This window comes from Larus michahellis, chromosome 8 (genome assembly GCF_964199755.1).
Source record: "Larus michahellis chromosome 8, bLarMic1.1, whole genome shotgun sequence".
Classification (NCBI taxonomy): domain Eukaryota; kingdom Metazoa; phylum Chordata; class Aves; order Charadriiformes; family Laridae; genus Larus; species Larus michahellis.
Genome location: NC_133903.1, coordinates 9,917,666 through 9,938,666, shown reverse-complemented (window position 1 = coordinate 9,938,666; position 21,001 = coordinate 9,917,666). Strand labels below are relative to the sequence as shown.

General features: G+C 36.4%; 1 protein-coding gene across 2 annotated transcripts in view; it reads right to left on the bottom strand.

Annotated features, from left to right (window-relative positions):
• SMG1 (SMG1 nonsense mediated mRNA decay associated PI3K related kinase) overlaps positions 1–21,001 on the bottom strand; it is a 67,143-nt gene that overhangs the window by 10,606 nt on the left and 35,536 nt on the right. For both annotated transcript variants that reach the window (XM_074598728.1, XM_074598729.1), the window contains 28 exons: positions 20,733–20,887; positions 19,474–19,619; positions 18,591–18,792; positions 16,664–16,773; positions 16,116–16,263; positions 15,571–15,730; positions 14,775–14,895; positions 13,876–14,124; positions 13,284–13,568; positions 12,831–12,975; positions 12,399–12,537; positions 11,869–12,099; positions 11,592–11,769; positions 10,624–10,785; positions 10,088–10,305; positions 9,736–9,890; positions 8,580–8,802; positions 7,355–7,601; positions 6,514–6,743; positions 5,704–5,952; positions 5,153–5,291; positions 4,956–5,065; positions 4,117–4,335; positions 3,500–3,690; positions 2,697–2,869; positions 2,040–2,319; positions 1,029–1,301; positions 659–893 (listed from right to left, as the gene is read on the bottom strand). In XM_074598728.1, coding sequence (XP_074454829.1) covers positions 659–893; positions 1,029–1,301; positions 2,040–2,319; positions 2,697–2,869; positions 3,500–3,690; positions 4,117–4,335; positions 4,956–5,065; positions 5,153–5,291; positions 5,704–5,952; positions 6,514–6,743; positions 7,355–7,601; positions 8,580–8,802; positions 9,736–9,890; positions 10,088–10,305; positions 10,624–10,785; positions 11,592–11,769; positions 11,869–12,099; positions 12,399–12,537; positions 12,831–12,975; positions 13,284–13,568; positions 13,876–14,124; positions 14,775–14,895; positions 15,571–15,730; positions 16,116–16,263; positions 16,664–16,773; positions 18,591–18,792; positions 19,474–19,619; positions 20,733–20,887 — 5,373 coding nt within the window. The remainder of the gene's footprint in view (positions 1–658; positions 894–1,028; positions 1,302–2,039; positions 2,320–2,696; positions 2,870–3,499; positions 3,691–4,116; positions 4,336–4,955; positions 5,066–5,152; positions 5,292–5,703; positions 5,953–6,513; positions 6,744–7,354; positions 7,602–8,579; positions 8,803–9,735; positions 9,891–10,087; positions 10,306–10,623; positions 10,786–11,591; positions 11,770–11,868; positions 12,100–12,398; positions 12,538–12,830; positions 12,976–13,283; positions 13,569–13,875; positions 14,125–14,774; positions 14,896–15,570; positions 15,731–16,115; positions 16,264–16,663; positions 16,774–18,590; positions 18,793–19,473; positions 19,620–20,732; positions 20,888–21,001) is intronic.

Genomic DNA, 21,001 nt, shown 5'->3' with positions numbered 1-21,001 from the left:
TCTGGGAATGCAAAATAGTGAACCAAAAGCCTCAAAAAGCTACTCACACCAGCCACAGTTCATAAACCCCTATGTCTTCAGCAGATATTTTACTCAAGCTGCCGCTAATGATTTTTTATTTGTTTTATTGAAGTGAAAACATTTCTAAAACACAAAATTAGAAGTGCATTTTTCTCCTTCCCAATCTTGGAGATAAGGGCCTGTAAAACAGGTTTTCATAGTTTCAAACTACTTATTTTCAGGTGAAAATAAGTAAGGCTTGTCAGGAACAGAAAGCACAGATTAAACGGTTTGGAAGTTGTTCTGGACTGCCAGCAACAGAATAAAAGAACGAAGGCAAGGCATGAAGCTGGTGTGTCTATAATCTGATACTAACTTCTTTCTCATGGTTACTTGACAGCAGTTTTTACTGTTTGTCATGTATAGATGAACATGGTTTCTTTCAATCAATAAAAACGTAAATGGCAGAGGTAAATTCCTGTTCAGCTCAGCCAAATACAGCAACCAAGACCGAAGCCCAACAATAAAAAAAAAAATCTCAGCAGTATCATAAGCAAACATCTAGCTGTTTAAGGAAGAAGCTGTTAAGAATGGCTGAGCTAAAGCCCAAGGAGGATGGTGATGCGGAAATAAAACATAACATAAATGTAAGTATCACCTGAAGTGAGATGTATACTCCATTAGCTAAGTGAACAGCTTCTGATGCCTCAATTGGGTTAGGAATATCTAAATCCTGGGGTACAAGATGGCACTGCTTCAGCAACTGCACAAGGCACGTAACATTCCCACTCATGCTGCAAAGCTCCTCCAAGAACCAAGCTCCATCTCTCGAAGTCAAATCAACCAGCTGCTCTCCAGCACTAGATGCTGCACCTTCCATCATGAGATTTCGCCTAGATGAATTATGACACTTAGTTAGACAACCTGCCTGCTATTGCATTCTCCACGTAATTATGTCACTTGAATACTCCTCTTATGTGGTCTCAAACATGAGCGCATCCAAAACAATTTCACAAGAGGTAACTCACCTCGTCAGTGTACAAAGAGCAGAGATGATGACGCTTGCTAAGCTCAGTGAGCCCTCCTCTCCATTTTCGTGGAGGAAAACTTTTATGCAACGTTCAATTTCTTTCAGCTGCTCTTCACAAACAGGTACAGTAACTGCCTCCTGCTTCAAACGCTCCACCTGCCTGATAAGTCTGTTATTTATATCTGCTGCATAGCGCTGTAGAGTCATTTCTGTAGCGGTTATGAACTGACACATCGTTGGAGGTGGTTGAGGAGCATATTGCATTTCATACCTGTAAAGCAAAAGTACAATGACAAATTCTCCTTTCTCAAGCTCTAGCAAATTGCATTCTGCTCTGTGGGTAGGAAGAATGCTCTGCATTTGAACAGCTCCCACATCACCTACTGCATATCAACTCTGAAACACCTCAGCAGTTGACGGCTACCCTAATGACACTTTTCATAAAGTCCTAGAATGCACCATATTTCTTAACTATTTGCAAGGACAGAAAACAATCGTAGTCCTTGAGGCAAAGACTGAATAGAAGGTCAGAAATAGGAAGGAAACAGGTTGCAGTGTAAATGCTTGTATATAATATAGATAGATAAACCAAGCAGTAATAATGCTGAAATGGGCTAACTTTGGAGGAAAAGAGATTTTAAAAAATTGCTTGACAATCTGCTTTAATAAAAAAAAAATCTTTAGCTGACTTAAGTGATTTTTCAATACTAGAAGTTTCTAAAGCCCCTAAATATCACTACCCTAAAGCCACAAACATGAGTCTTGATTTGTTCATTACAGGGCAACATTACTTGGTTTTCTTTCTGCAGTACACAGATTAAACTCTGGAACAATATTTTTTAAGCAGTTTTTCATATTTTTCTCCAAACTTCTGGAATTACGACTTAATTTGTCTTGGTTTATAATCAGATTGGTCCTCACAAAAGTATTAATTTTCATTAGAAAATTAAAATCCTGAAGTAGCTTGAAAACTAAGTTCTGCAAACAATTCATTATTCTGTCAACTTACTTCCTAAAGATATCCTGACAACGCTCTATCGTCATATTACAGATGAGTTCTTCCATCCAGGTTTTCCATTGCTCAATTCGGTGCTTCTGAAACACAGCTTTTGGATACTGAAGAGCTACTGTTGCATAGTTGTGCAATTGTTCAAGACAACCACGTAAAACAGATCTCCTCTGCTGGAGAAGAGCACCAACTTCCCCCTCCAGTTGCTCACACTGACTGATTAAATGTGCCTGGCCCGCGTTTTGTAGAAACGCTGTTGCTGGTACATAACTTGGAGGACCTTTTAAGAAAGATGGTTAAAAATTAAGATTTACTCCTCTCTTAAGAACACATATTTTAGAGTATACAAATACTAGGCGTTAACATCTTTTCAAATATATTCTTTTACTTGTGATAAAGGAGGCATGGAGAATTCATATCGAGAATTTGAGCACAAGATAAGAGAATAATCTTGTGCCCAGATAGGGTAAAACAGGCAAGTTCCTTCAGACAGCCTGGCACAGAAACCTTGAAGTGCTCTAAATCACTCTTTGAAGATCCCCCTTTCATTTATTATATACAGGTATTTGCCTTTAAGTTACAGGATACTCACAGTGCCTCCTGATATTAAACTCTAGTTATTTTCATCCCATTAAAAAAAATAATACTATTTTATACCTAGATCCATTTGTGTGCTAATTTCTTGAAGAAGACTTGCAAGTTGCGTTGCCTCTAAGTTACTGAAAGCAGTTTGGTAATGTGTTATCCACTGCTCAAACTCATTCAGCTTCACCTGGATTGCTTCCTGGACCGCTCTTTGTTGAGACTGCAGCTGCGTGTGCTCAGAATACCTGGATTATTGATACCACAGAATCAAGTAGGTACTACAAGAAAAACAATACTTAACTATAATGAATACAAAACTATACTGAACAATACAACTACCTTGTTGACCAGAAAATGAATATATTCTCACAAATTACATAAAACCTTAACAATGTTTTGTTAATAATTAATTCTGCTTTCCTACAAAATAACAAATGCACATGCATATTCATGCAATTCTGAAATCCTTGATAAATTTCAAATAAACTTGAAAACATTTAAGAATTAGAAACTTAGATGAAGAGATTTTTGTGCTATTTATCAACAGCTGCATTATGTAGATTAATTTGATGGGACGCCACATTCAGTGCATTCTGTCTCTTGCCTTGGGGGTCAAAAGTGGAACATGGACAAGCTTGTGTTATATTGACTATGAAGCGTAGGATATAAATAAGATTATTCAGTAGGAAAATGGTTTCAACAGTTCTTCCGTACAAGGAGCGACTTGCTTACTGCAAGAACAGCTTTTACCCCGCTATTAATCTCCCTAAACCACACATTTTTAACATTTAACTCATAAGTATGTTACTAAACCACCGAATGTGTATATATATAGATCTGTGAGATTCCTGACAGAATTCTCAGCTCCTCTGTACCTGTGCTGAAGCGTATGGGAGGGATGATCCACTCCTTCTGCACCTTCCAGAAATTCTGTCTCCTCCAGTAGTTTTCCTTGCAATTTTTCTACATCTGTCAACTGCTCTTGCAGGTTCAGATACTCTTCTAAACTACTGTCCAATTTTGGCAGCACAGCAAGCATTTCATCTCTGTTCTTAAACCAGTTAACCTGTAACCAAGACACAGAGGTTATAGAACTGAACTTAATTCAAACAGGTAAGAGAAAGCAATACGTGGCAGCACTTAACCCTTCATTGATGTTCATCTAGGACTGCCTCCAGGGCTACAAGTGCTAAAGCGTTAACAGTCTTTATTTAGACTGCTTTCTGCACCTCTATTTTTATTCCTCTAGCCCAGATTCAGGCAAAACATTATAACACGTTTTAGAACTAAACACACAGAAAGTGCAAATTAAACACTTGCAAGTTCCATATGAGCACTTCCCTCAATACAAACTCAATTTAGCTCAGTAAAATTTTTGAACTATTTTTAATAAATGACCACTTCTTCCACCACCAGCAAAAAGCAAATAAGTGAAGTGAAAACACAGGGCCTACTATGGTTTTAAAACAGAAAATTATTGTAATAAGCTCACCTTTATCTCAGCCACTCTTGAAGAAAAGAGACTACGCGTTATATCTCTTTCCATTTCTCTTTTGCTTTGCTTGTTCTCAGCCTGCTGCCCACCACCACCATAGACAGCACCAGCAAATCCTGCTTCGCCTCCTGCTGTCCAGTCCACCAGAGGATCATAAACAAAAGCTTCAAGCAACGTAAGCAAAGTCTCTCTCCCACGCCGCATAATATGAAGGACCTGCACCGTATTTTAAACAGACTCATTCTGATCTTGCATTGTCCTTGCAGAATAGTGGAATTTTAAATGCAAAATACTGTATTTGCGTAGGTACAGACATATGTAACTTACGCCTAACCGGCACAAACACAGGAAGACCACCACAGTAGGTACAAATGCAGCTAGCCTGTAGTAACATCACTAAAACAGAAGAGTGCATTCTAGCCTTCCACACAAACTCCATAAACTAACAGCAGCCACCTGAGGAAGAAACCTCTCCTTTGCTCAGAGCACTTTTTGTTTTAAAAACGCGCCTGTCATGTTTATAAAGGACAAGTCCCGAAGAAAGAGGATAAGCAAAACTTCACAAAAAACGCTTCACGGAAAATATAACATTTTACATCTGCAGCTACAAGTCCTCCTCCCCCCCAAATCATAGCTGTACCACTACCTGCATATGCATTTATCTGACTTTTTCACATTTCTTAAGGATCTGCTATAGGATGTAGTTAAAATAAGTCCAATTAAAATCACACCAGAAAAGATGAAGGCTTTATAAATCAACAGCGGAATGCATAGAAGTTCTAAGAGAATATTTGGTAAGTGATAGCCCTCAGTTTTTTTGCAAGTTCCTAACTTACCTGTTCACAAGAAAGCCTGAAAACCCCTTCTACTCCTGTCACTCCAAGTGCCGTTTCAATATTGTGCGTCATCCGGAACGGAACCTTTTCTGGTACCCTAAGGCTTTTCCCTTTAAGATAAAAATTTAAGTTGTTTCTTTTAATTGTCAAGAAGGGAAAACTTTTATTTGAATAACATATAGCATTTTTTAAATTACCTTTTTCAAAGCAAACATTATAATCTATGTGGACAACTTCTCCTGTAGTCATATCTATAAGAACATTATCCAGATGTCTGTCTCCAAGACCAATGATGTAGCCAACCATGGACATAACTGCAGTGGATCTTGCATACGACTTTAAAGAGAGTTTCAGGAAAAAATTATTTGTGGGAATCCTCTGCCAACACATTGGACTGACTACCATCTTAAAACATTATTTTAAGCGTAAGACAAATCAAAACCATCTTATTCCAAGCTGTATTCTATTTGTTGTCTGATGATATCTTACAAGAGTTTTCATGTTTTAGGCTGATAATTCTAGTTTAATAATGTAGTTATCAGGTGTATACCCATTTTTTTTATTCCAGGTGGTACAACCGCATCATTTCCTGCCAAATATTAACATTTCCTGTTACGTGAAACTTCAGCAGTCCTAGCTCACCTAACTCAGGAGTAGCATTGCTTGAACACACCCCAGGCATTTGTTGCCCCTCATCCCATTAAAATACACAATCTTTCAAAGGGAAAATATATTTGTTGTAACTCACCTGTGTAACTCTCCACCATTCATCTGGTGTAGTACATGATGACCAGAGCTCCTTAGCTAGGAGATTCGGGGGAGTTGCTTCCATCAGTTCTTCTAGAACTGCCCTCATGACATTCAAGGGCCAGTCACGACGTGACACATCAAGACTAAGCCCGACCGCTTTTAAAGCGGGTCCAATTTTACTGTAGTAAAGTTCACTGGGTCTAGGCACTATTCCAGGATTCTGAGGAGTCTGGTAAGAATCCTGAGCCTAGAAAAGGTAAAAATGCTTGTTTAAATATTGCAGCTCTCGTTACCACAGAAAAGTATCCCAAATTCAGTTTTGGTGAGAATAATATGAAGTCAACTTCTCTACTGAGGATGACTTTTGAAAGAATTCTGAGCTGTAAAACTCAGTAATTACGAAAACCTGAAGAAACTGAAAACACATTGCTTTAGCCTAACTTTACTCTTATCAACACCAATTTAAAAAAAAAAACACAAAACAAAACTGTATTTAAAATGAAATGAGAAGGAGATGCAGAACTAAAATAATTTTAAGCAAGGTTAACTCTATTTGTTAAAAACAATTCTTTAATTATCATACCAGAACAGTATATTTATGTTACATACTGTAATAAATATAAATACATATATGCAATTTCATTAACATCTGGTGAAATTCCAAGAGATATGAATACACAGAACCATTCTGCATGATTATGAACAAAACACAATCCTTTAAAGCCTACGTTATTTAGAATGGAAAAGCAAATCAAAATAAATGTTTCCCTTCTGAATTGTGCTAGCTGGCATAAAACATAGTTGTTACCTTTTGTGCTTGTAAAGCAGCTTCTCGCTGTTGCCACCGCTTGTAAAGACCAAACAAAGGTGTAGCTCCATCCACCCACTGGATCAAGCCTGACCTTGTTCCCAGAGGTGTCACAGAGTAGTGCCTCGCGTGGAACCGCGGCGTCTCTTGACGGTTAATGGTAGCAAACATCGTGTTCACAATTGATAAGAACTGCATGATTCTTTCATCTAGATGCAAGTCTTCCAAACCTGCAATACAGTTATTTTGTTTAAAATTTAGTTTCTAGATGAAAAAAAATTATTCTCTTAAAGCCCAAAACTCAGCGTTTTTTGAAATCCTACTTCATTTCAGACTATGAATAGCTTTATAGATTATGCAGATTAAGGATGAGGTGTTCAGACTATACCTAAATGTTTACATAGCATTTACCTACTAGAAGCACCAGTTTATGACAGGTGTCTGTGAGCAGTACACACAACAGTCACTAACATAATGAATAGGTCCTTCCCTCTCAGGGAAGGCATGAAGTCTCAAAAGTTCTCTTCTGGGTGCTACCTTAAGCTTCTGGAAAAGTGCATCCAGATAATCCTTTCAGTATGCAAGCAGAGCACTGTTTCTCATGCAACCCTTATACAGAAGGGATCTGAAATACCCCTGACTTACAGCTTCGCAATGCAAAAATCCTCAAAAAATATACAGTGAGGTGGGGAGGAGAGGGAACAGATGTTCCAAACAGCACTTTCTCCATATCATACAGGCAGAGAGAGCAAAAGTTGCAATGATGCGTCTTCCCGACTTCCGTATAGTCTGATTTATAAGAGGAGACAGTAACTTGTTCAAGAAAACCTCAATTTCTTACCTTTGAACAGGTAGGGATAGTTCTTCCCATCTGAACCCAGGAAAAGCAGCTTTTTAGGTTTGGTTTTGGTCGGCAGAATTGTGATGGTGCTGCCCACACTATGAATTGTGACTGTGTCTCTGGTAGATACTTCTCCAGGAAGTGCTATTTCAGTGTTCATCATGGCAGCCAACCAAGGACTGATTTCTTCAAGCCGTAAAAGGTAACTAGCCCGCTTCTGTGCTCTTTGCTGCAAACTTAGCATAACCTATTCCAAAGAAATTTTTTGGTTTACGTTGAGGTTGACATTAACAGCTAGCATTAAAAACACCAAAAACCAACACCAAACACCAAAACAGACTTAATGGTAGTCATCTTCCACAAAGGATGGAGATTTTTCTTAAACTACCTTTCATCCTTGCCACCCTACTAATCCACTTATAGCTTAGGATGAAGATAAAAAAAATAATCTAAAAAGCACCCTTTATAGAGGAAATACACCCCACCTGGTGATAAGCACCAAAGTCACAACAAATCAAACTCCTCAGGAGGTTTGTTCCTGCATTTATAAATATTTGAGCTGTGGTCAAAAGCAGCAGCGTTCAGCAACCTCCTGTTTATGCATCTGCATGCTTACTTGTTCTGCAAAGCAAAAGGGGAACTACAAAAAAAGTCTATTTGTGCGTAACACCTACGTTCTGTCTATTAGGACTTTTTTTAAAGACTAACAGGTTGGCTCTGGATAGCCAAGTGAATACATATTTTGTTTCTCCTTATACCCATAAAAAACTAATAAGACAAGATCACATAATTGAAAAACAAGTGAATATTGGAATGGTTGATCATCTGAAGGCTACTGCACAGCCTGAGGACTACGCTTAGATAACCAGAGTATCAACTTGTTAGAATTCAAATCCACTAAACTCAAACGGCATAGAGTTTCAGAAAGACAGTGTTTAAAAAATTTAAAGCCCCCAAAACTGACAGGATCTCAGACAGCAGAAGATACAAGATTTGAAAAAAAAAAATTTCATTGGGTAGAAATGCAATAATGCAGACAGTCAGTAAGACTTGTTACAGAGTCAACAGTTACTTCGCTTTAGTGCCTAGCATGCCTGTGGTGATCGCAGAGAACACAAAGTTTCAGGCCACAATTTTGATACGGCAAGAGAATACTACGGATAGGGTCAAGCACATGGTGCAGCAAGAGTCTCTACATTGTACTCTTAGTCTGTGCATATAATACCTCTTTAAATGGGAGCCAGCTGCTTCCAGGTTTAGCAGGATTCAAAGGATTCTTAAGTTTCTCTAGCGCATTTTCAATTGCATCTCCATAGTTATCCTGAAACCATTTCTCATGAGGAGTTTCTGCAGGAGCTGCAGTGATGCTCCGTACGTGTTCCAAAGCAAATACAATGGGCTTCATTAGAGCTGTATGCTTTTCACGCATGATTGCTATCTTCTCCTCTCTATTAAAAAAAATGAATTTCCTCTTAACTCCATAAAACAAAGTTACTTCATAAGCAGAGCATTAAAATAAGAGTGCAAATTCACAAAGTTTCTAAGAATTCACAAAAATGTTTACATCTCTAAAATGAGGTCTTCAAAGATGACTGCATTAAGAGTATTTCATTCCACACTGAATGCATGTTCCTCCGAATCATACTTTTTTTAAATTTGAAACATTTGAACTGGGCTCTTCACCACTGGAAACCCTGAGGAGACACTCAGAGAGCTCAAATCGCCCTAAGCAACTGTTTTGTTTAATAAAAGAGTTCCTAAATACTACTTCCTAAGGGTACAACACACTATAAAGAAGGGGAAGAGTGCTATCTAGATCACCACGTTCTCCCATTCCATGTAAGCCCTGACTTTAGAATTCAAAAGGTGCTGTTAAGTTTAGCCAGTGAATGGCTTTCATCTTCCACAAATCCATTCACAACAGAACCCAGGTGAGAGCAAAAAAGGCTTGTGAACACTGAAAACCAAGAGCAGATAGAGACGTTCTGTTTACTCAAAAAATTCTGTGTTTACAGTAAACTCCAAATAGATTACACCCTTCAACATGCTTGTCCTCATTTCATCTGACTTGTAAGAAAGATCTCGGAATGAAAAAATATATGATCTCATAATCCACAACTTCATATGCATTGGGTTCTAACGCATCACTGCTGAGGAAACACCAACATGGATTCACAGGCAGACTGTCGTTGTTTCTCATTTACTTAGAGTATTAGCTGTAGTGTCACAATGTTCTTGACATAAGGTCACTGGCTTACAAACAAGCAGCTAGGATAGTACGAATTCAGGAGCAACAACACTGTTGATCAGTTTGACTGTATGATTCCCCAAGAACAAACATTTGTTACAATTCTCACTTGAATTATTCAGGAAAGACATACTTCCGTAAAGTGTTGTTGTTTTGGACCCTCTTGACTTCATCTTCCAGCTGTTGAATCCTTCTGAGGACATACATGTGCTGTTGCAGTAAAACTCCCAACCAAAGTTCATCCCAAAGAACTGTAACTCTGCGCAGCTCAGCCACTAACATCTGAACCTGTATAAAATAAATTAAGATTCACTTACGTTTAAGAGTACTAGTATGAAGACTTATTCTTGAACAACTTGAAAAAAAGATGACAGCCTAACTGCAAAGGTGCACCAAACTTTCATTAGGCCTACCCACAAGATATACAAATTATGTGTTTTGTGGTTCAAGGAAGAGCACAAGTAACATATATTTGGATTATTTACCTGCAATACCATTGTTGGATTTGCAGCAGAGAGCTTCTCCACAATTTTGCTGTAACAATCTTGCATCATTGCTTGATCTTCATTTAATCCAACTTTTGTGTCATCTTTACTACTTTCTTGAGAAGTTGAGGGACTCCCTCCATCACATTCACCACCCAACAGTTCTTCTCCTTGGATATTACCTAGCAAAGTAGGGATGGCAGAAGGCAGCTTGTTTCCTAAATTAAAAGCAGATGTTAAAATATTATTTACACTGTTCTGGCCTTGAAAAATACATCACTCAATACTACACTTAGCATCAGGTCCCCATATTACATTAAGTACTGACCAAGTATGTGATGATAAAATGGAAAAAACTAACTTATTTGCCAAACTGGTAAATCAAATGAAAGGTATCAATGAGGTCCCATAATAAAAATGTTGTTAAGAAGCAGTATCAGAGTTACTGATAAAAAATAAGAAAATCAACAACTTTTATCCGGTATATAAAATATATTAGCTAAAGTGTATTTGAACATTTATTTTTCCCTCCATACCTGAAGTCTGGGATTCACTGCTGAGTGAAATGGTACCCACTATTGCAGGATATAGTATGAGATGAGGAGAATCTTGAGCCACTCGACACAGTAAGTTGCAAATACTCTGACGAACATACACTTCTGGGTGATTCAGGCGGGAGAAAAGCTGAGGAATAATACCTTCAATAAAGAGGAAAAGAAAATGTGCCAATTCATTTCCACATACTTCAAATAAAGCAGAATTTTGTTTTATTTTTAAAAGCAGGCTGGTTTTGCATTAGGAGAACATAAATGTCTAGTTTCCCAATAAAAACTTCTTGTTTTAAATAACTGTCTTTCACTATACAGGCAATAGCTTATTTTCTTCTACTACTCACATACAGATAGCATCTGATGCAATATATAAATCCTTTAGTCAAGCACTAGGAATTGAGTTTTGCACATTGTATCTCTGTTATTTCATTTGTAAAAAATAAGGAGAGTCATGTTAATAGTTCTTGAAGTTAGCATAACTTGATGTTTCAAAAGAAGTTTTGCAATAGCTGGCCTCCTCTTCTGCTGCCCTCCGCACTTTCACTCAATAACCTTTTGTGGGAAAGTCCCTAAACAACCAGAACCAGTAGTGACGAACAACTACTTCTGAGACATCTTTCTCTGAACTGTATTTCGAACTGCAGCTAGGAAAAAATCCCACCTCATTATTTTAAGGTAGTAATGCAACGTAGTACTTCAAAAACTACATCTCCCTTCAATATCTTTGGGCGGGGGAGGAAGGGGGGGTCAGAATCTGTGCTACTTCTCTATTCTAAGATCAAAATGCATGGTGGAGACTTGAATGCCTTTAATGAAATTATTTGTTAAAAACAGGCTCTCCTTTCATAAAAATTTTTATTTAAGCATGATGGAAGTGCAATGAATACCTTTCTGCTTGCATTTAGAAAAAATGTGTCAAAATTAATTTTAACAACTAGATAACTTGTACTTACCTCTCCAAGGGGCAGTAGGTGTAGTTTCTAGCCCATGCTCTAGATACTGTCTAAGTTCTCCAGCATGTTTCACAAGCAAGCGTAGCAGTCTTAGGGTTGCCATCACAATAACATCATCAGTGCTTTGCTCAGAAGTATTTCTTAAGTGCAGCCTGGGATCATCTTCATCAAGTGGAACCTTGGAAAGAAAGAAATACTCCTCTAAGCTAAGTATGTAGTTCATATCATCATTTAGAAAAGTTTGTAACTGGATTTCCGCATCAGTACAAACACTAACCTGACCAGCATTGAGTTTGAGGAAAGTAAAATATGCACTGCAGGAGAGTTTATAGAGACTGAAGATTCTGTCCACAACTTTCCTCCAGACTTTAATTAACCCTTCTGTTGCATTTTCATCAAGATCCGAAAGCCAAGGACAACTTGTTAGTAATTGACGCCATATAACATCCACCATATCATCTTCTTCATTGTCTTCATTTTCAGTGATTTGTAGAGTCATATCCTCATCCTAAATGCAAATTAAGAGACAATAGATTAGATTAAGTCCTCCAACTATTTCTACAAGCAGAATTGGTTCCTAATCCAGTTTTTGTCTAGGCAACTCATGAAATTGCATTACTTGCTCATATTCCTATAGGCCACAGAACAGGCATGTCACCACTTCGCTAACACATGGTTGCTTAGAGAACTCTTGCATTACCCAAGTCAACTTCAAAAGATTTACAAGAGTTAGTATGAATCAGAAGTAGAGGAAAAGTTTCATGCTGAACTTCAACGTTTTTTTAAAGCAAGCATATTTATACTTACTTGAATCCCAGCTGGACGACACACTGCCTGCCCAAGAATCCCATAGATTTTCTCTTTATCTTCCTCTGCAATGTTGTCTGGAAGCAAGTTCTGAACCTCAGATTTTTCCCGGGGCAGCAGACGAACACCTTCTCCCTGACTGTAACATTTAATGAATTATTGATCCCCAATATATTCATATTTGTAGAGTTACTGAACCCATTAACATTGTATATATAAAACTTCCCAAAGGAAGAAATCTTCACCCCTTTAACTCAGAATTAAACTCACTTCTTTTTAGAGAGCGCAAGAAGTTGAGAGAACATTCACAATTTTCTGCTCACACGCAACTTCTGACCCCAGAGAAGAATAATCACAAATGCAAAGCTAGGGTTTATCTTAAGAAAGAAAACTAGTTGTGCCATATAAATTGAAACGTTAGGATGAATTTACCTGGCATTATCAACTACTTTCCGGCCCCATCTATAAGCCCAACTAGCCAGGGCTGCCCAAGACTTGGCTACTTCAGGTGCCTGTACCGAAGACAAGTGATACAGCTGTCCCAAGATGAAATCAGGTTCTCCAACTCCAATATTTACTGTGATGGGAGAAATAGAGCAGCACGTGTTATGATGTAAAACCTACTTGTAATTTCCTCAACCCACAAAATAACAGCAAAAGATGAGAAAAATGTGAAAGAAATGCAAAATATCATATTAAGGTGTTTGGGTTTTCAATCGTGTAGAGTAGCCTATCGCACAAATGCACACTGTCTACATTTGTAATAGTAAAATAAATACAAGAGTGATGGAGCACTTAAGACTTTATCAATATAATCGGTGCTATCCCTCAGTGGGATCATCAGTAACTAATTTAACAAAAAATGAGTAAGAAACACAACTCTACCTGTAGATTCACTTTCAATCCTAGGATATTCTTCTTCCAGTGTATTAACAGCTGGGAGATCAATCAAAGTATATATGTTTTTAGACAAGGTAGATAGACCAGTGTGATTCTGCTGCTGTCGAGCTCTATACACTTGTTTCAACTGTCCTGAAATCTCTTTCCATTCTGCTTGAATCCATTTAGCCAGAGTGAGAATAGATTTAGCAACTGCATATTCAGCCTTGGCAGATTTGCAAAAGGATATGGCACAAGAACTCAGCATTTCCATGGCATGCGTTGACTGACCTGCATATCACGAAAAGCATGTCCTCAGTAGTGTGTTAACCTTATTCAAAACATTTCTGAAATGCAACATATTCAGATACAGCTTGTAACAATATATATTTTTTACAAAGAAAATCATCTTTTGAAGTTAAAAATGACATGGAAGAAAAGACTTGTGAAAACACTTTCAGACTGAGACAACAGTTAATAGGATGAAATAAATTCCTAATGATACTGTCCTATTACGATTTCTTTAAGGTCAGGGGAATTAGCCTGGTTATAAAGAAAAGATGCCCAAGTATCTACAACATAATTAGCAAATACTCACCTGCTGTGTATAACAATTTTGTTTTCTCAATATCAAGTTCAGGACCCCATTTTTCATCTATCTGACCAGGTGCAGACAATTTTTTAAAGTGCTGGACTAAGTCTTGTGCAGTGGTAGTTTTTCCTAGCTGAACCTCGCTGCACTGGGCAAGCAGTCGTGTAGCTAGGGCAATATTTCCTCGCTTCCGTGCAAATTTCGCTGCTGTTAAGCCCAGCTCCATTAGATGGCTTTTAATTGGGACTGTTGGTTCTGAAGAAGAAAGCAGAACATTCTAAACAAAATTATTAAACAAACAATAATTGCATCTGGGGTATGCAGCTAATTTCTACCCAATGTATTCTGTACATGGCCATCAGTAAAAAATTGCTCAGCTCTTTCCTATTTCCTAACAGAAATTCCTTCAGAAATTTAGATGACTTCATTTCTGCCTAGAATATTTATACATCCCATCTGAAATATATATCTGAAATATATCCATAGATTATCTGCTGGGCAAAAGAGTAATTTTTTCACTACAAGCATTCTTCGTAACTAAGGAATCTACTTATCCCCTAGCAGAACTACTTTTTCTCCCACTCTCATACCGCACATTTAAATGGCTGTGTTCAGGAACTAAAGTAGTTAAAAGTATGAAGAGATTAGCAAGTCAAGTGTGATTAGAAGACTGAGTATAGAACTGCATTTCAGAATAATTTTTTTTTCTTTTTGACACTGTCTAGATTACAGTAATAATTGAGACGCCTAGTTGAAGAGCAAGACACCTAAATAACCAAAACTTAGCTTTTAAGAAGTAATGCATCTAAATTAAAGAAAAAGACACAGCCACTGCTTTCAGTAGAAGATTTAAATTCATATTCTGCATTTACTTTTCGTAATACTAAAATGAAAGCTTATTATACCTTTAAGTTTTTCCATCAATTGATTCTGGTACACTGTGTATCTCAGCGCATGCATCCATGGCCTTACATCATGCTGTTTGCATGACCTCAAAGCATCATTGAAGAGAGGTATGAGACAGTCCTGAAAGAGGCACAGAAGTTGCATAGTTGTCATCAGAGACATCATCACTAAAATGTATTTTCCTTTACCAAAACCAAAGACCATTTTAGTGCAGAGTAAATATTCTTACTTGTACAGCAGCTACTCTTTATCGTTAACTAATAAAACACAAATATATTTTGTGCAACTCCAGAAAGACATGCTGATTTTGAGAAGATAACACTAGGAATAGCTCAAAATCAAGCAGAATTCTTTTCTGAATAATGTTATTAGAAATTAGAACTAGATCATTCATGCTGGTTGAAGTTTGACATTGAGTTTTTAACTGGGTTAAATAGACTGAGTTTTGATAAATATTTTAAAGTTAAAGCACCACATTACACGTGGGTGTTGTAGGACTAAGTATTACAATGTAGACATATATCAATGCTTCTCTAAAAAGCAACTACCAATGAAATTTTAAAAATGCTGTAAGTAGTTGAAAGAGATAGTATATTTATAACTACAGAAAGAAGTCCAACTGAGATGTAAATTTAAAAAAACATGGGTCAAGGCATGTTAGAAAACTAAATGAGGTCTTTTTACAGTAGAATTAACAACAGTCAAAACAATTAATGTATGTTCCGTAGTCAATACTTCATGACATGACATGGAGGAAAAACATTAGTCCAATTTAGGTTTTAAACACAGACATACCTCTGATGTCAGCCTGTTGGATACAGTGTTTTCCAAAGCAGAAGAACAATACAACTGAAGAGTGCTCAACACTGGTAAAGACTGAGACACAGTGAGTGTGGAAAGTCTTAAAGGTCCAATAGCTATTCGTGATGTTTGCTTTAAGTATTTAATAAGATTTCTGAAATAAAAGAATCAGATCACTCATTTTTGTTAGACTTTAAGAGTAAACAGTAATATCAAAATTATTGAAGAAAAAGCAAATTCAGCATCTTCAAAGAGATAAGAAAATCTTGCAATATCACATGCAAGTTATAGTATGATACTTCATTATTAAACTGACAAGAAGCAGTACTTTATCAGCTCAAAGAGCTACATAATCTCCAAATTAAACTTCATATTATTTTTTCTCAGTAAGCTTATAACTCACAACAGCTGAAACTGGTAGCAAACTACCACAGGTGCTAAAGTACAAAGCAGAGTATGCTTTTCACAAAGTTATGTTTAACAAACTAGAACAGCTTTTCACAGTATATTACATTCATTCAAAGCACATTTCAACTTACTCAGATATTGACTGCCATTTTTGCTCCTGGTCTATGTGGCTTACAGCTGTTGCCAGACACACCGAACTTCTCAAAAGCTGCACTTCAACTGCTTTTTGAAGTTCTCTTGGATCAGGACTTAGCATATTAGGAAGGAGCTTCTTCATGTCTACATGGAGATTAAACAATTGAAACCAACTAGAACTGCCAAATTTTATCAAGTGTAACCATGTGAGAATGCATTTTTGAGAGCAAGGAAGTTTGGAAAAAAGCCTTTTTTATATATATATAAAAATATATACAAATATAAAAATGTGTATGTATTCATATCAGAAATTGATGATAGATTACTTATAAACACACACATTAACTCCAGAAAAAACACTTGTATCAACATTTAGAATGACCACTGCCAATCGTTTTGAATCTTGAGTCATAAAGGTTATGGTCAGTCCACTGAACACAGCAAACTGCATTCATAAGTTTCAGTCTGTCATTTAGAGAGGCAGACACATGAAGAGGTATTTACTTTTGTATTTGAAGTAATATGTTAACTTATGCATTTATACCTATTTTTTCTTTGGATCCCCCTGCAAGTAGGTTGATATTTTCTCCTGGTAATAATTCTAGTTGTTCAGTGCATTCAGTAAGTTGTCCAGACTCAAAGCTGCTCAAAGATCTGCAATTCAATGTTTATAGTTTTATTTTCCATATTTCTCACTGCATTCCAGTTGCTAAATATCTTACACAGTAAAAAAGAAAGACTCAAGTCTAACTTAAAATGTTACAGAGCACTTATGATTAATTCTAAGCAAAAAATCCCTATTTCCACATAGGTCAATAAAAGGCAATAGAACTGCACCAAATGGATAAATTCAATATCAAAGTGAAAGGAAAAAACACCTCTCCAGCTATGAAGCTTTTCATATTATCATCACACTACATATAATACTCTTCTACCATAATCAGGAAGGAAAAGGCTGACTTTGGAAGAGTTTAAAAATAAACAAAGAAAACACCAAAACTTTTTTCTCCCCTCTGTACACAGGAAAGTAAGTTTTGGGGCAGAACGTCATGATGCTGTGGTTTCAACTCCGCAGTTTACTTGAAACCAAAATTCCAGAAATACTGGACTATTGTGCAGATCATAAATTTGCTGCTTCAGGCCGTTATGCAATATAAATCTGTGTAATTAACTTTTTTCCCACCATTGTTCTACATTAGGAAATAATTTGGACATTAAAGATTTTCACAGAACTACACAAAACAAGACACTGAAAGGTTAAGAGGCTTGATGGCTAAATACAGAAGACTCAAAGGTTCAATATTCTTGTTACTATCCACTGAAGAAGGAATTATCTAAGTATCTGTATTAGAAAAGAGAAAAAAAATATTCAGAATGTGAAAACTCCCCTTTCTGCTGAACTATTTCAATCTTATTACTACACAGAGTCCCTTCTCAGCCTGTCAAGTTAAAGTGCTGTGCATCCTCAGCAGCTTTTTGCAGGATGTTTCTGATGATACAGTATCTTACTTCCAGTAATTACTTGGATGAAAAACTAACTCAAACCAGCCCAAACGGCCAAACCTCTGCAGTAGTACATCAAGCACTTATGATGTTTATCAGAAGTACAGTGGGTTTAGTTTACAAAGACATGAACATTGAGCAATGATACATTTTCACACCCGTGACAGCCCTCACTACCCTAATGGATTAACTGCACAACGCTGAGTTATGCGGTAAGAAAAAGGAGGGACCCTTTCTCTGACAGAAGTAGTCACCTTAGCAGACCTGCAAGGGTTTATTTCAAAGCTTCCTTCTATGCCTTTATCTTGAAGTCAAGAAATTTCAGCCAAAAGGATTTTTACAATGTTTACCACAATAGTACAAGGATGGAAAGTCATCAAGTAGTCAAATGAAACAGAAAGGACCCTTAAACCTTGAAGGACTATTTCAATGTCACAAAGATTTTTTTCATGAACCAGACAAATATCAAGGGTTAGGAAATAAATGCACAAACTACAATTCTAAATTCCATTTCAAAAAACAAACAAAAAAATTAAGCATCCAAGACCACCTCCTTAATATACTTTTTACATTACATCAATGAATTAAAATATTTTTTAAAAAACTGTACCACTGACAGGCATTTTATTCTTTACTATTACTTGAGTTGTACAAAAGGATGCACCTTCTGCCAGTAGAATAAATTTGCTATCTTTTACTTTCAGTGAAAAGATGTTTTTCTTGAATACTAAGAAATCTCAGCAGCCAGAAAGCCAGAGTAACTATTTAGAATGACATTACCTCTTTACTTATCTGTATGGCTAGTAAATATCATGGCCAAGATTTCCCCCTTCCAAGAACACAACTTCCTTCTTATCACACCCCTATTTCAATGACATCCAGTTTCTAAAATCCATAAAAACTTCAATATTTCAGTTCTAAGATACTGAACTCTAAGGTACTGTTGAATAAATTAATTAAATCCTTACTTTATGTAGTTAAAGTCTGCTTTCAAATTGATTGAGGTATTACTATTGCTTTTCTTCAAGTCATGGACCATATTTTGCCACTCCTGAACAGCAGACCAGTCAGCAATGGAAATGTAACATTCACATGCTTTGTTACCCAAGTAGTTTATAACTTCAGGTGAAGAGTCACTTGGCTTAGTCAGAACAGTTTTTCTAGTTTCTCCTGCAAAATGAAAATATAGTATATATACTTAAATATATATTTATGCTGATATGCGTTTACGTATAAATTCTATTACTCAAATGTAATTTCTATGTCTTTTGTCAACAAAACTACTTAATTAAAAAAAAAATCCAGTAGTTACACATTACACAAGTATTATTCTTCCAATTTTTTATTTTTTTTTTTTTAAGAAGAACCTTTTCAAAGGAGGTGTTGGAAAAGTTAAGTCCATATCTGTAAAGAAACACCAAGGAACCAGAAGAACTAAACTAGAAACAAAGAAGGGCCCTTTTCAAAGATGAAACAGAATACTGAAACAAAGTCTCAGTAGTTAAACTCAGAGTAACTAGTGCATTTATGGTACAATTATGTCATAAATACTAAGCTAAGTTATGATGATCTAATAAATAATTTAGAATTACATTAGTAAATTACAGAATAATTTACTTATTATTTTTCGTCTCGTTCAGCTAGACCTCACTACCGCAAACCCTCATATCTACACATAATATCGATTTCAATGGCATGAAGTGGTTCAGTTTAACTGCAGACAAATAGGTTTTCAGATTTAAGAATGAGACACTACCATTACCACGGCTCTAGCATTGAGTGTTCTAATGTTTTTTGTACATACAGTTACAAAACTGTATTTCTCTTAAAAAGAAACCAATAAATACTGACCATTCAAGGAATGCTTTGGGCTGGCATTATTCAGACTGTTTGAATTGGCCAACTTCAGAACAGTTTTGTCAAAGCCTGTTATGCAGCAATCCACTCCTGTCATGGAACACAGGTGCTCCTGGTATTCCGCAGTTGCTTTTTCAAACCTTAAATGGTTTAATATCTTAGTCAGCATTTTACCAAAAGAGAAAAAACTGGTTCTGTAAATAGACTATATTTTAAACATTTCTTTGCCACAATACTCAAAGAGTCCATGTGTCACCTTCAGCAAAAGAAAGGAGTTAACATAGAATACAAGTTTACTGGCTGAATTTCCAGGTTATAGCATAGTATAAAAGCTTTTCCATTCAGGTTCTAATGCTAACTTCAAACCAAATACAGATTGAAGGAGATGAATGAGTTTTATATAAGACTGTCTCACTTCTTACCTGAATGAGTAAAGCTGAATAGTGATTAAATATATATCATTTAACAGAGGATTGTAAAACTGGTTCCAGGGCAACAATTCACACCTTAAACTTGACATTCCTGAGAAACGTCTCAGGTATTACAAAGCTGCAAATTATTTTAAATAATCTTATGAAAATAGGGAAATGATAGTTATAAATATAAACCCCCATGGTTTTTTTTGTTTTGTTTGGGTTTTTTTTTTACACTTCAGGTAAATACTGAAAGGTGTCCCTTTTTCATTTCATACAGAATAAAGGATACATTCCTTTAAGGAGACGAAAACACCAAAATGAAGGCACACCCTATCTGGAACATTGACCCACTTATTTGTATCTGCAGCCAAAGTTTCTACTTCAATAGACACAGAAGTCACTTTTTCAAAGCTGAACTAAAACTGCAAGGCATCTCTCTCGGATTCCCTTTCTTGGCAAACTGTGGCAGATAATCAGATCATGCCATTGGTCAGAAACTTCATTAGAAAATATTTAAATTAGTAATATTTTGCAATGGAAAATTAAATACAATATGAAATTAGTATCGCAGTGTACAAAAAACTAAAAAAAACAGCTTAGGAGCACCAGTTATATTTAAGTCTTGGTAATTTAGTTAAAACTAAAGGTTCAAAATATATATCTAAAAATGTTGCATGCATTAGGTATCTCTAAAAGACACAATGACTTCAATTGACATGGAAATTAGATCAGTAGCCTTGATTCACACCACAATTTAAAGAATTCGGAAGCAGAACTATGCATACGAAGGAAAAAAATGTCCAAGTTCGTAACATCCAGCTACCCAAGAAAGCTTACCGCCCTTCTGCTTGTTGAGCTACAGAATTGATCCAGGCAAGACTCTTTCCAAGTACAGCAGAAGACCAGACAGCGATACCCTGAATAGCTTCAGGACAGTGAAGCTCACACAGTGCTTCTACCAGCATCATAATTGTCACTTCCAAATCATTTCCCTAAAATCAAACCAAAAGCTTTATTTAACAAATCTCATACAAAATAAGAGCTATATACATGGTTAAACACTTAGAAAGGGTAAAGCAGTATTTCATCGCATGCATCTACAAGTC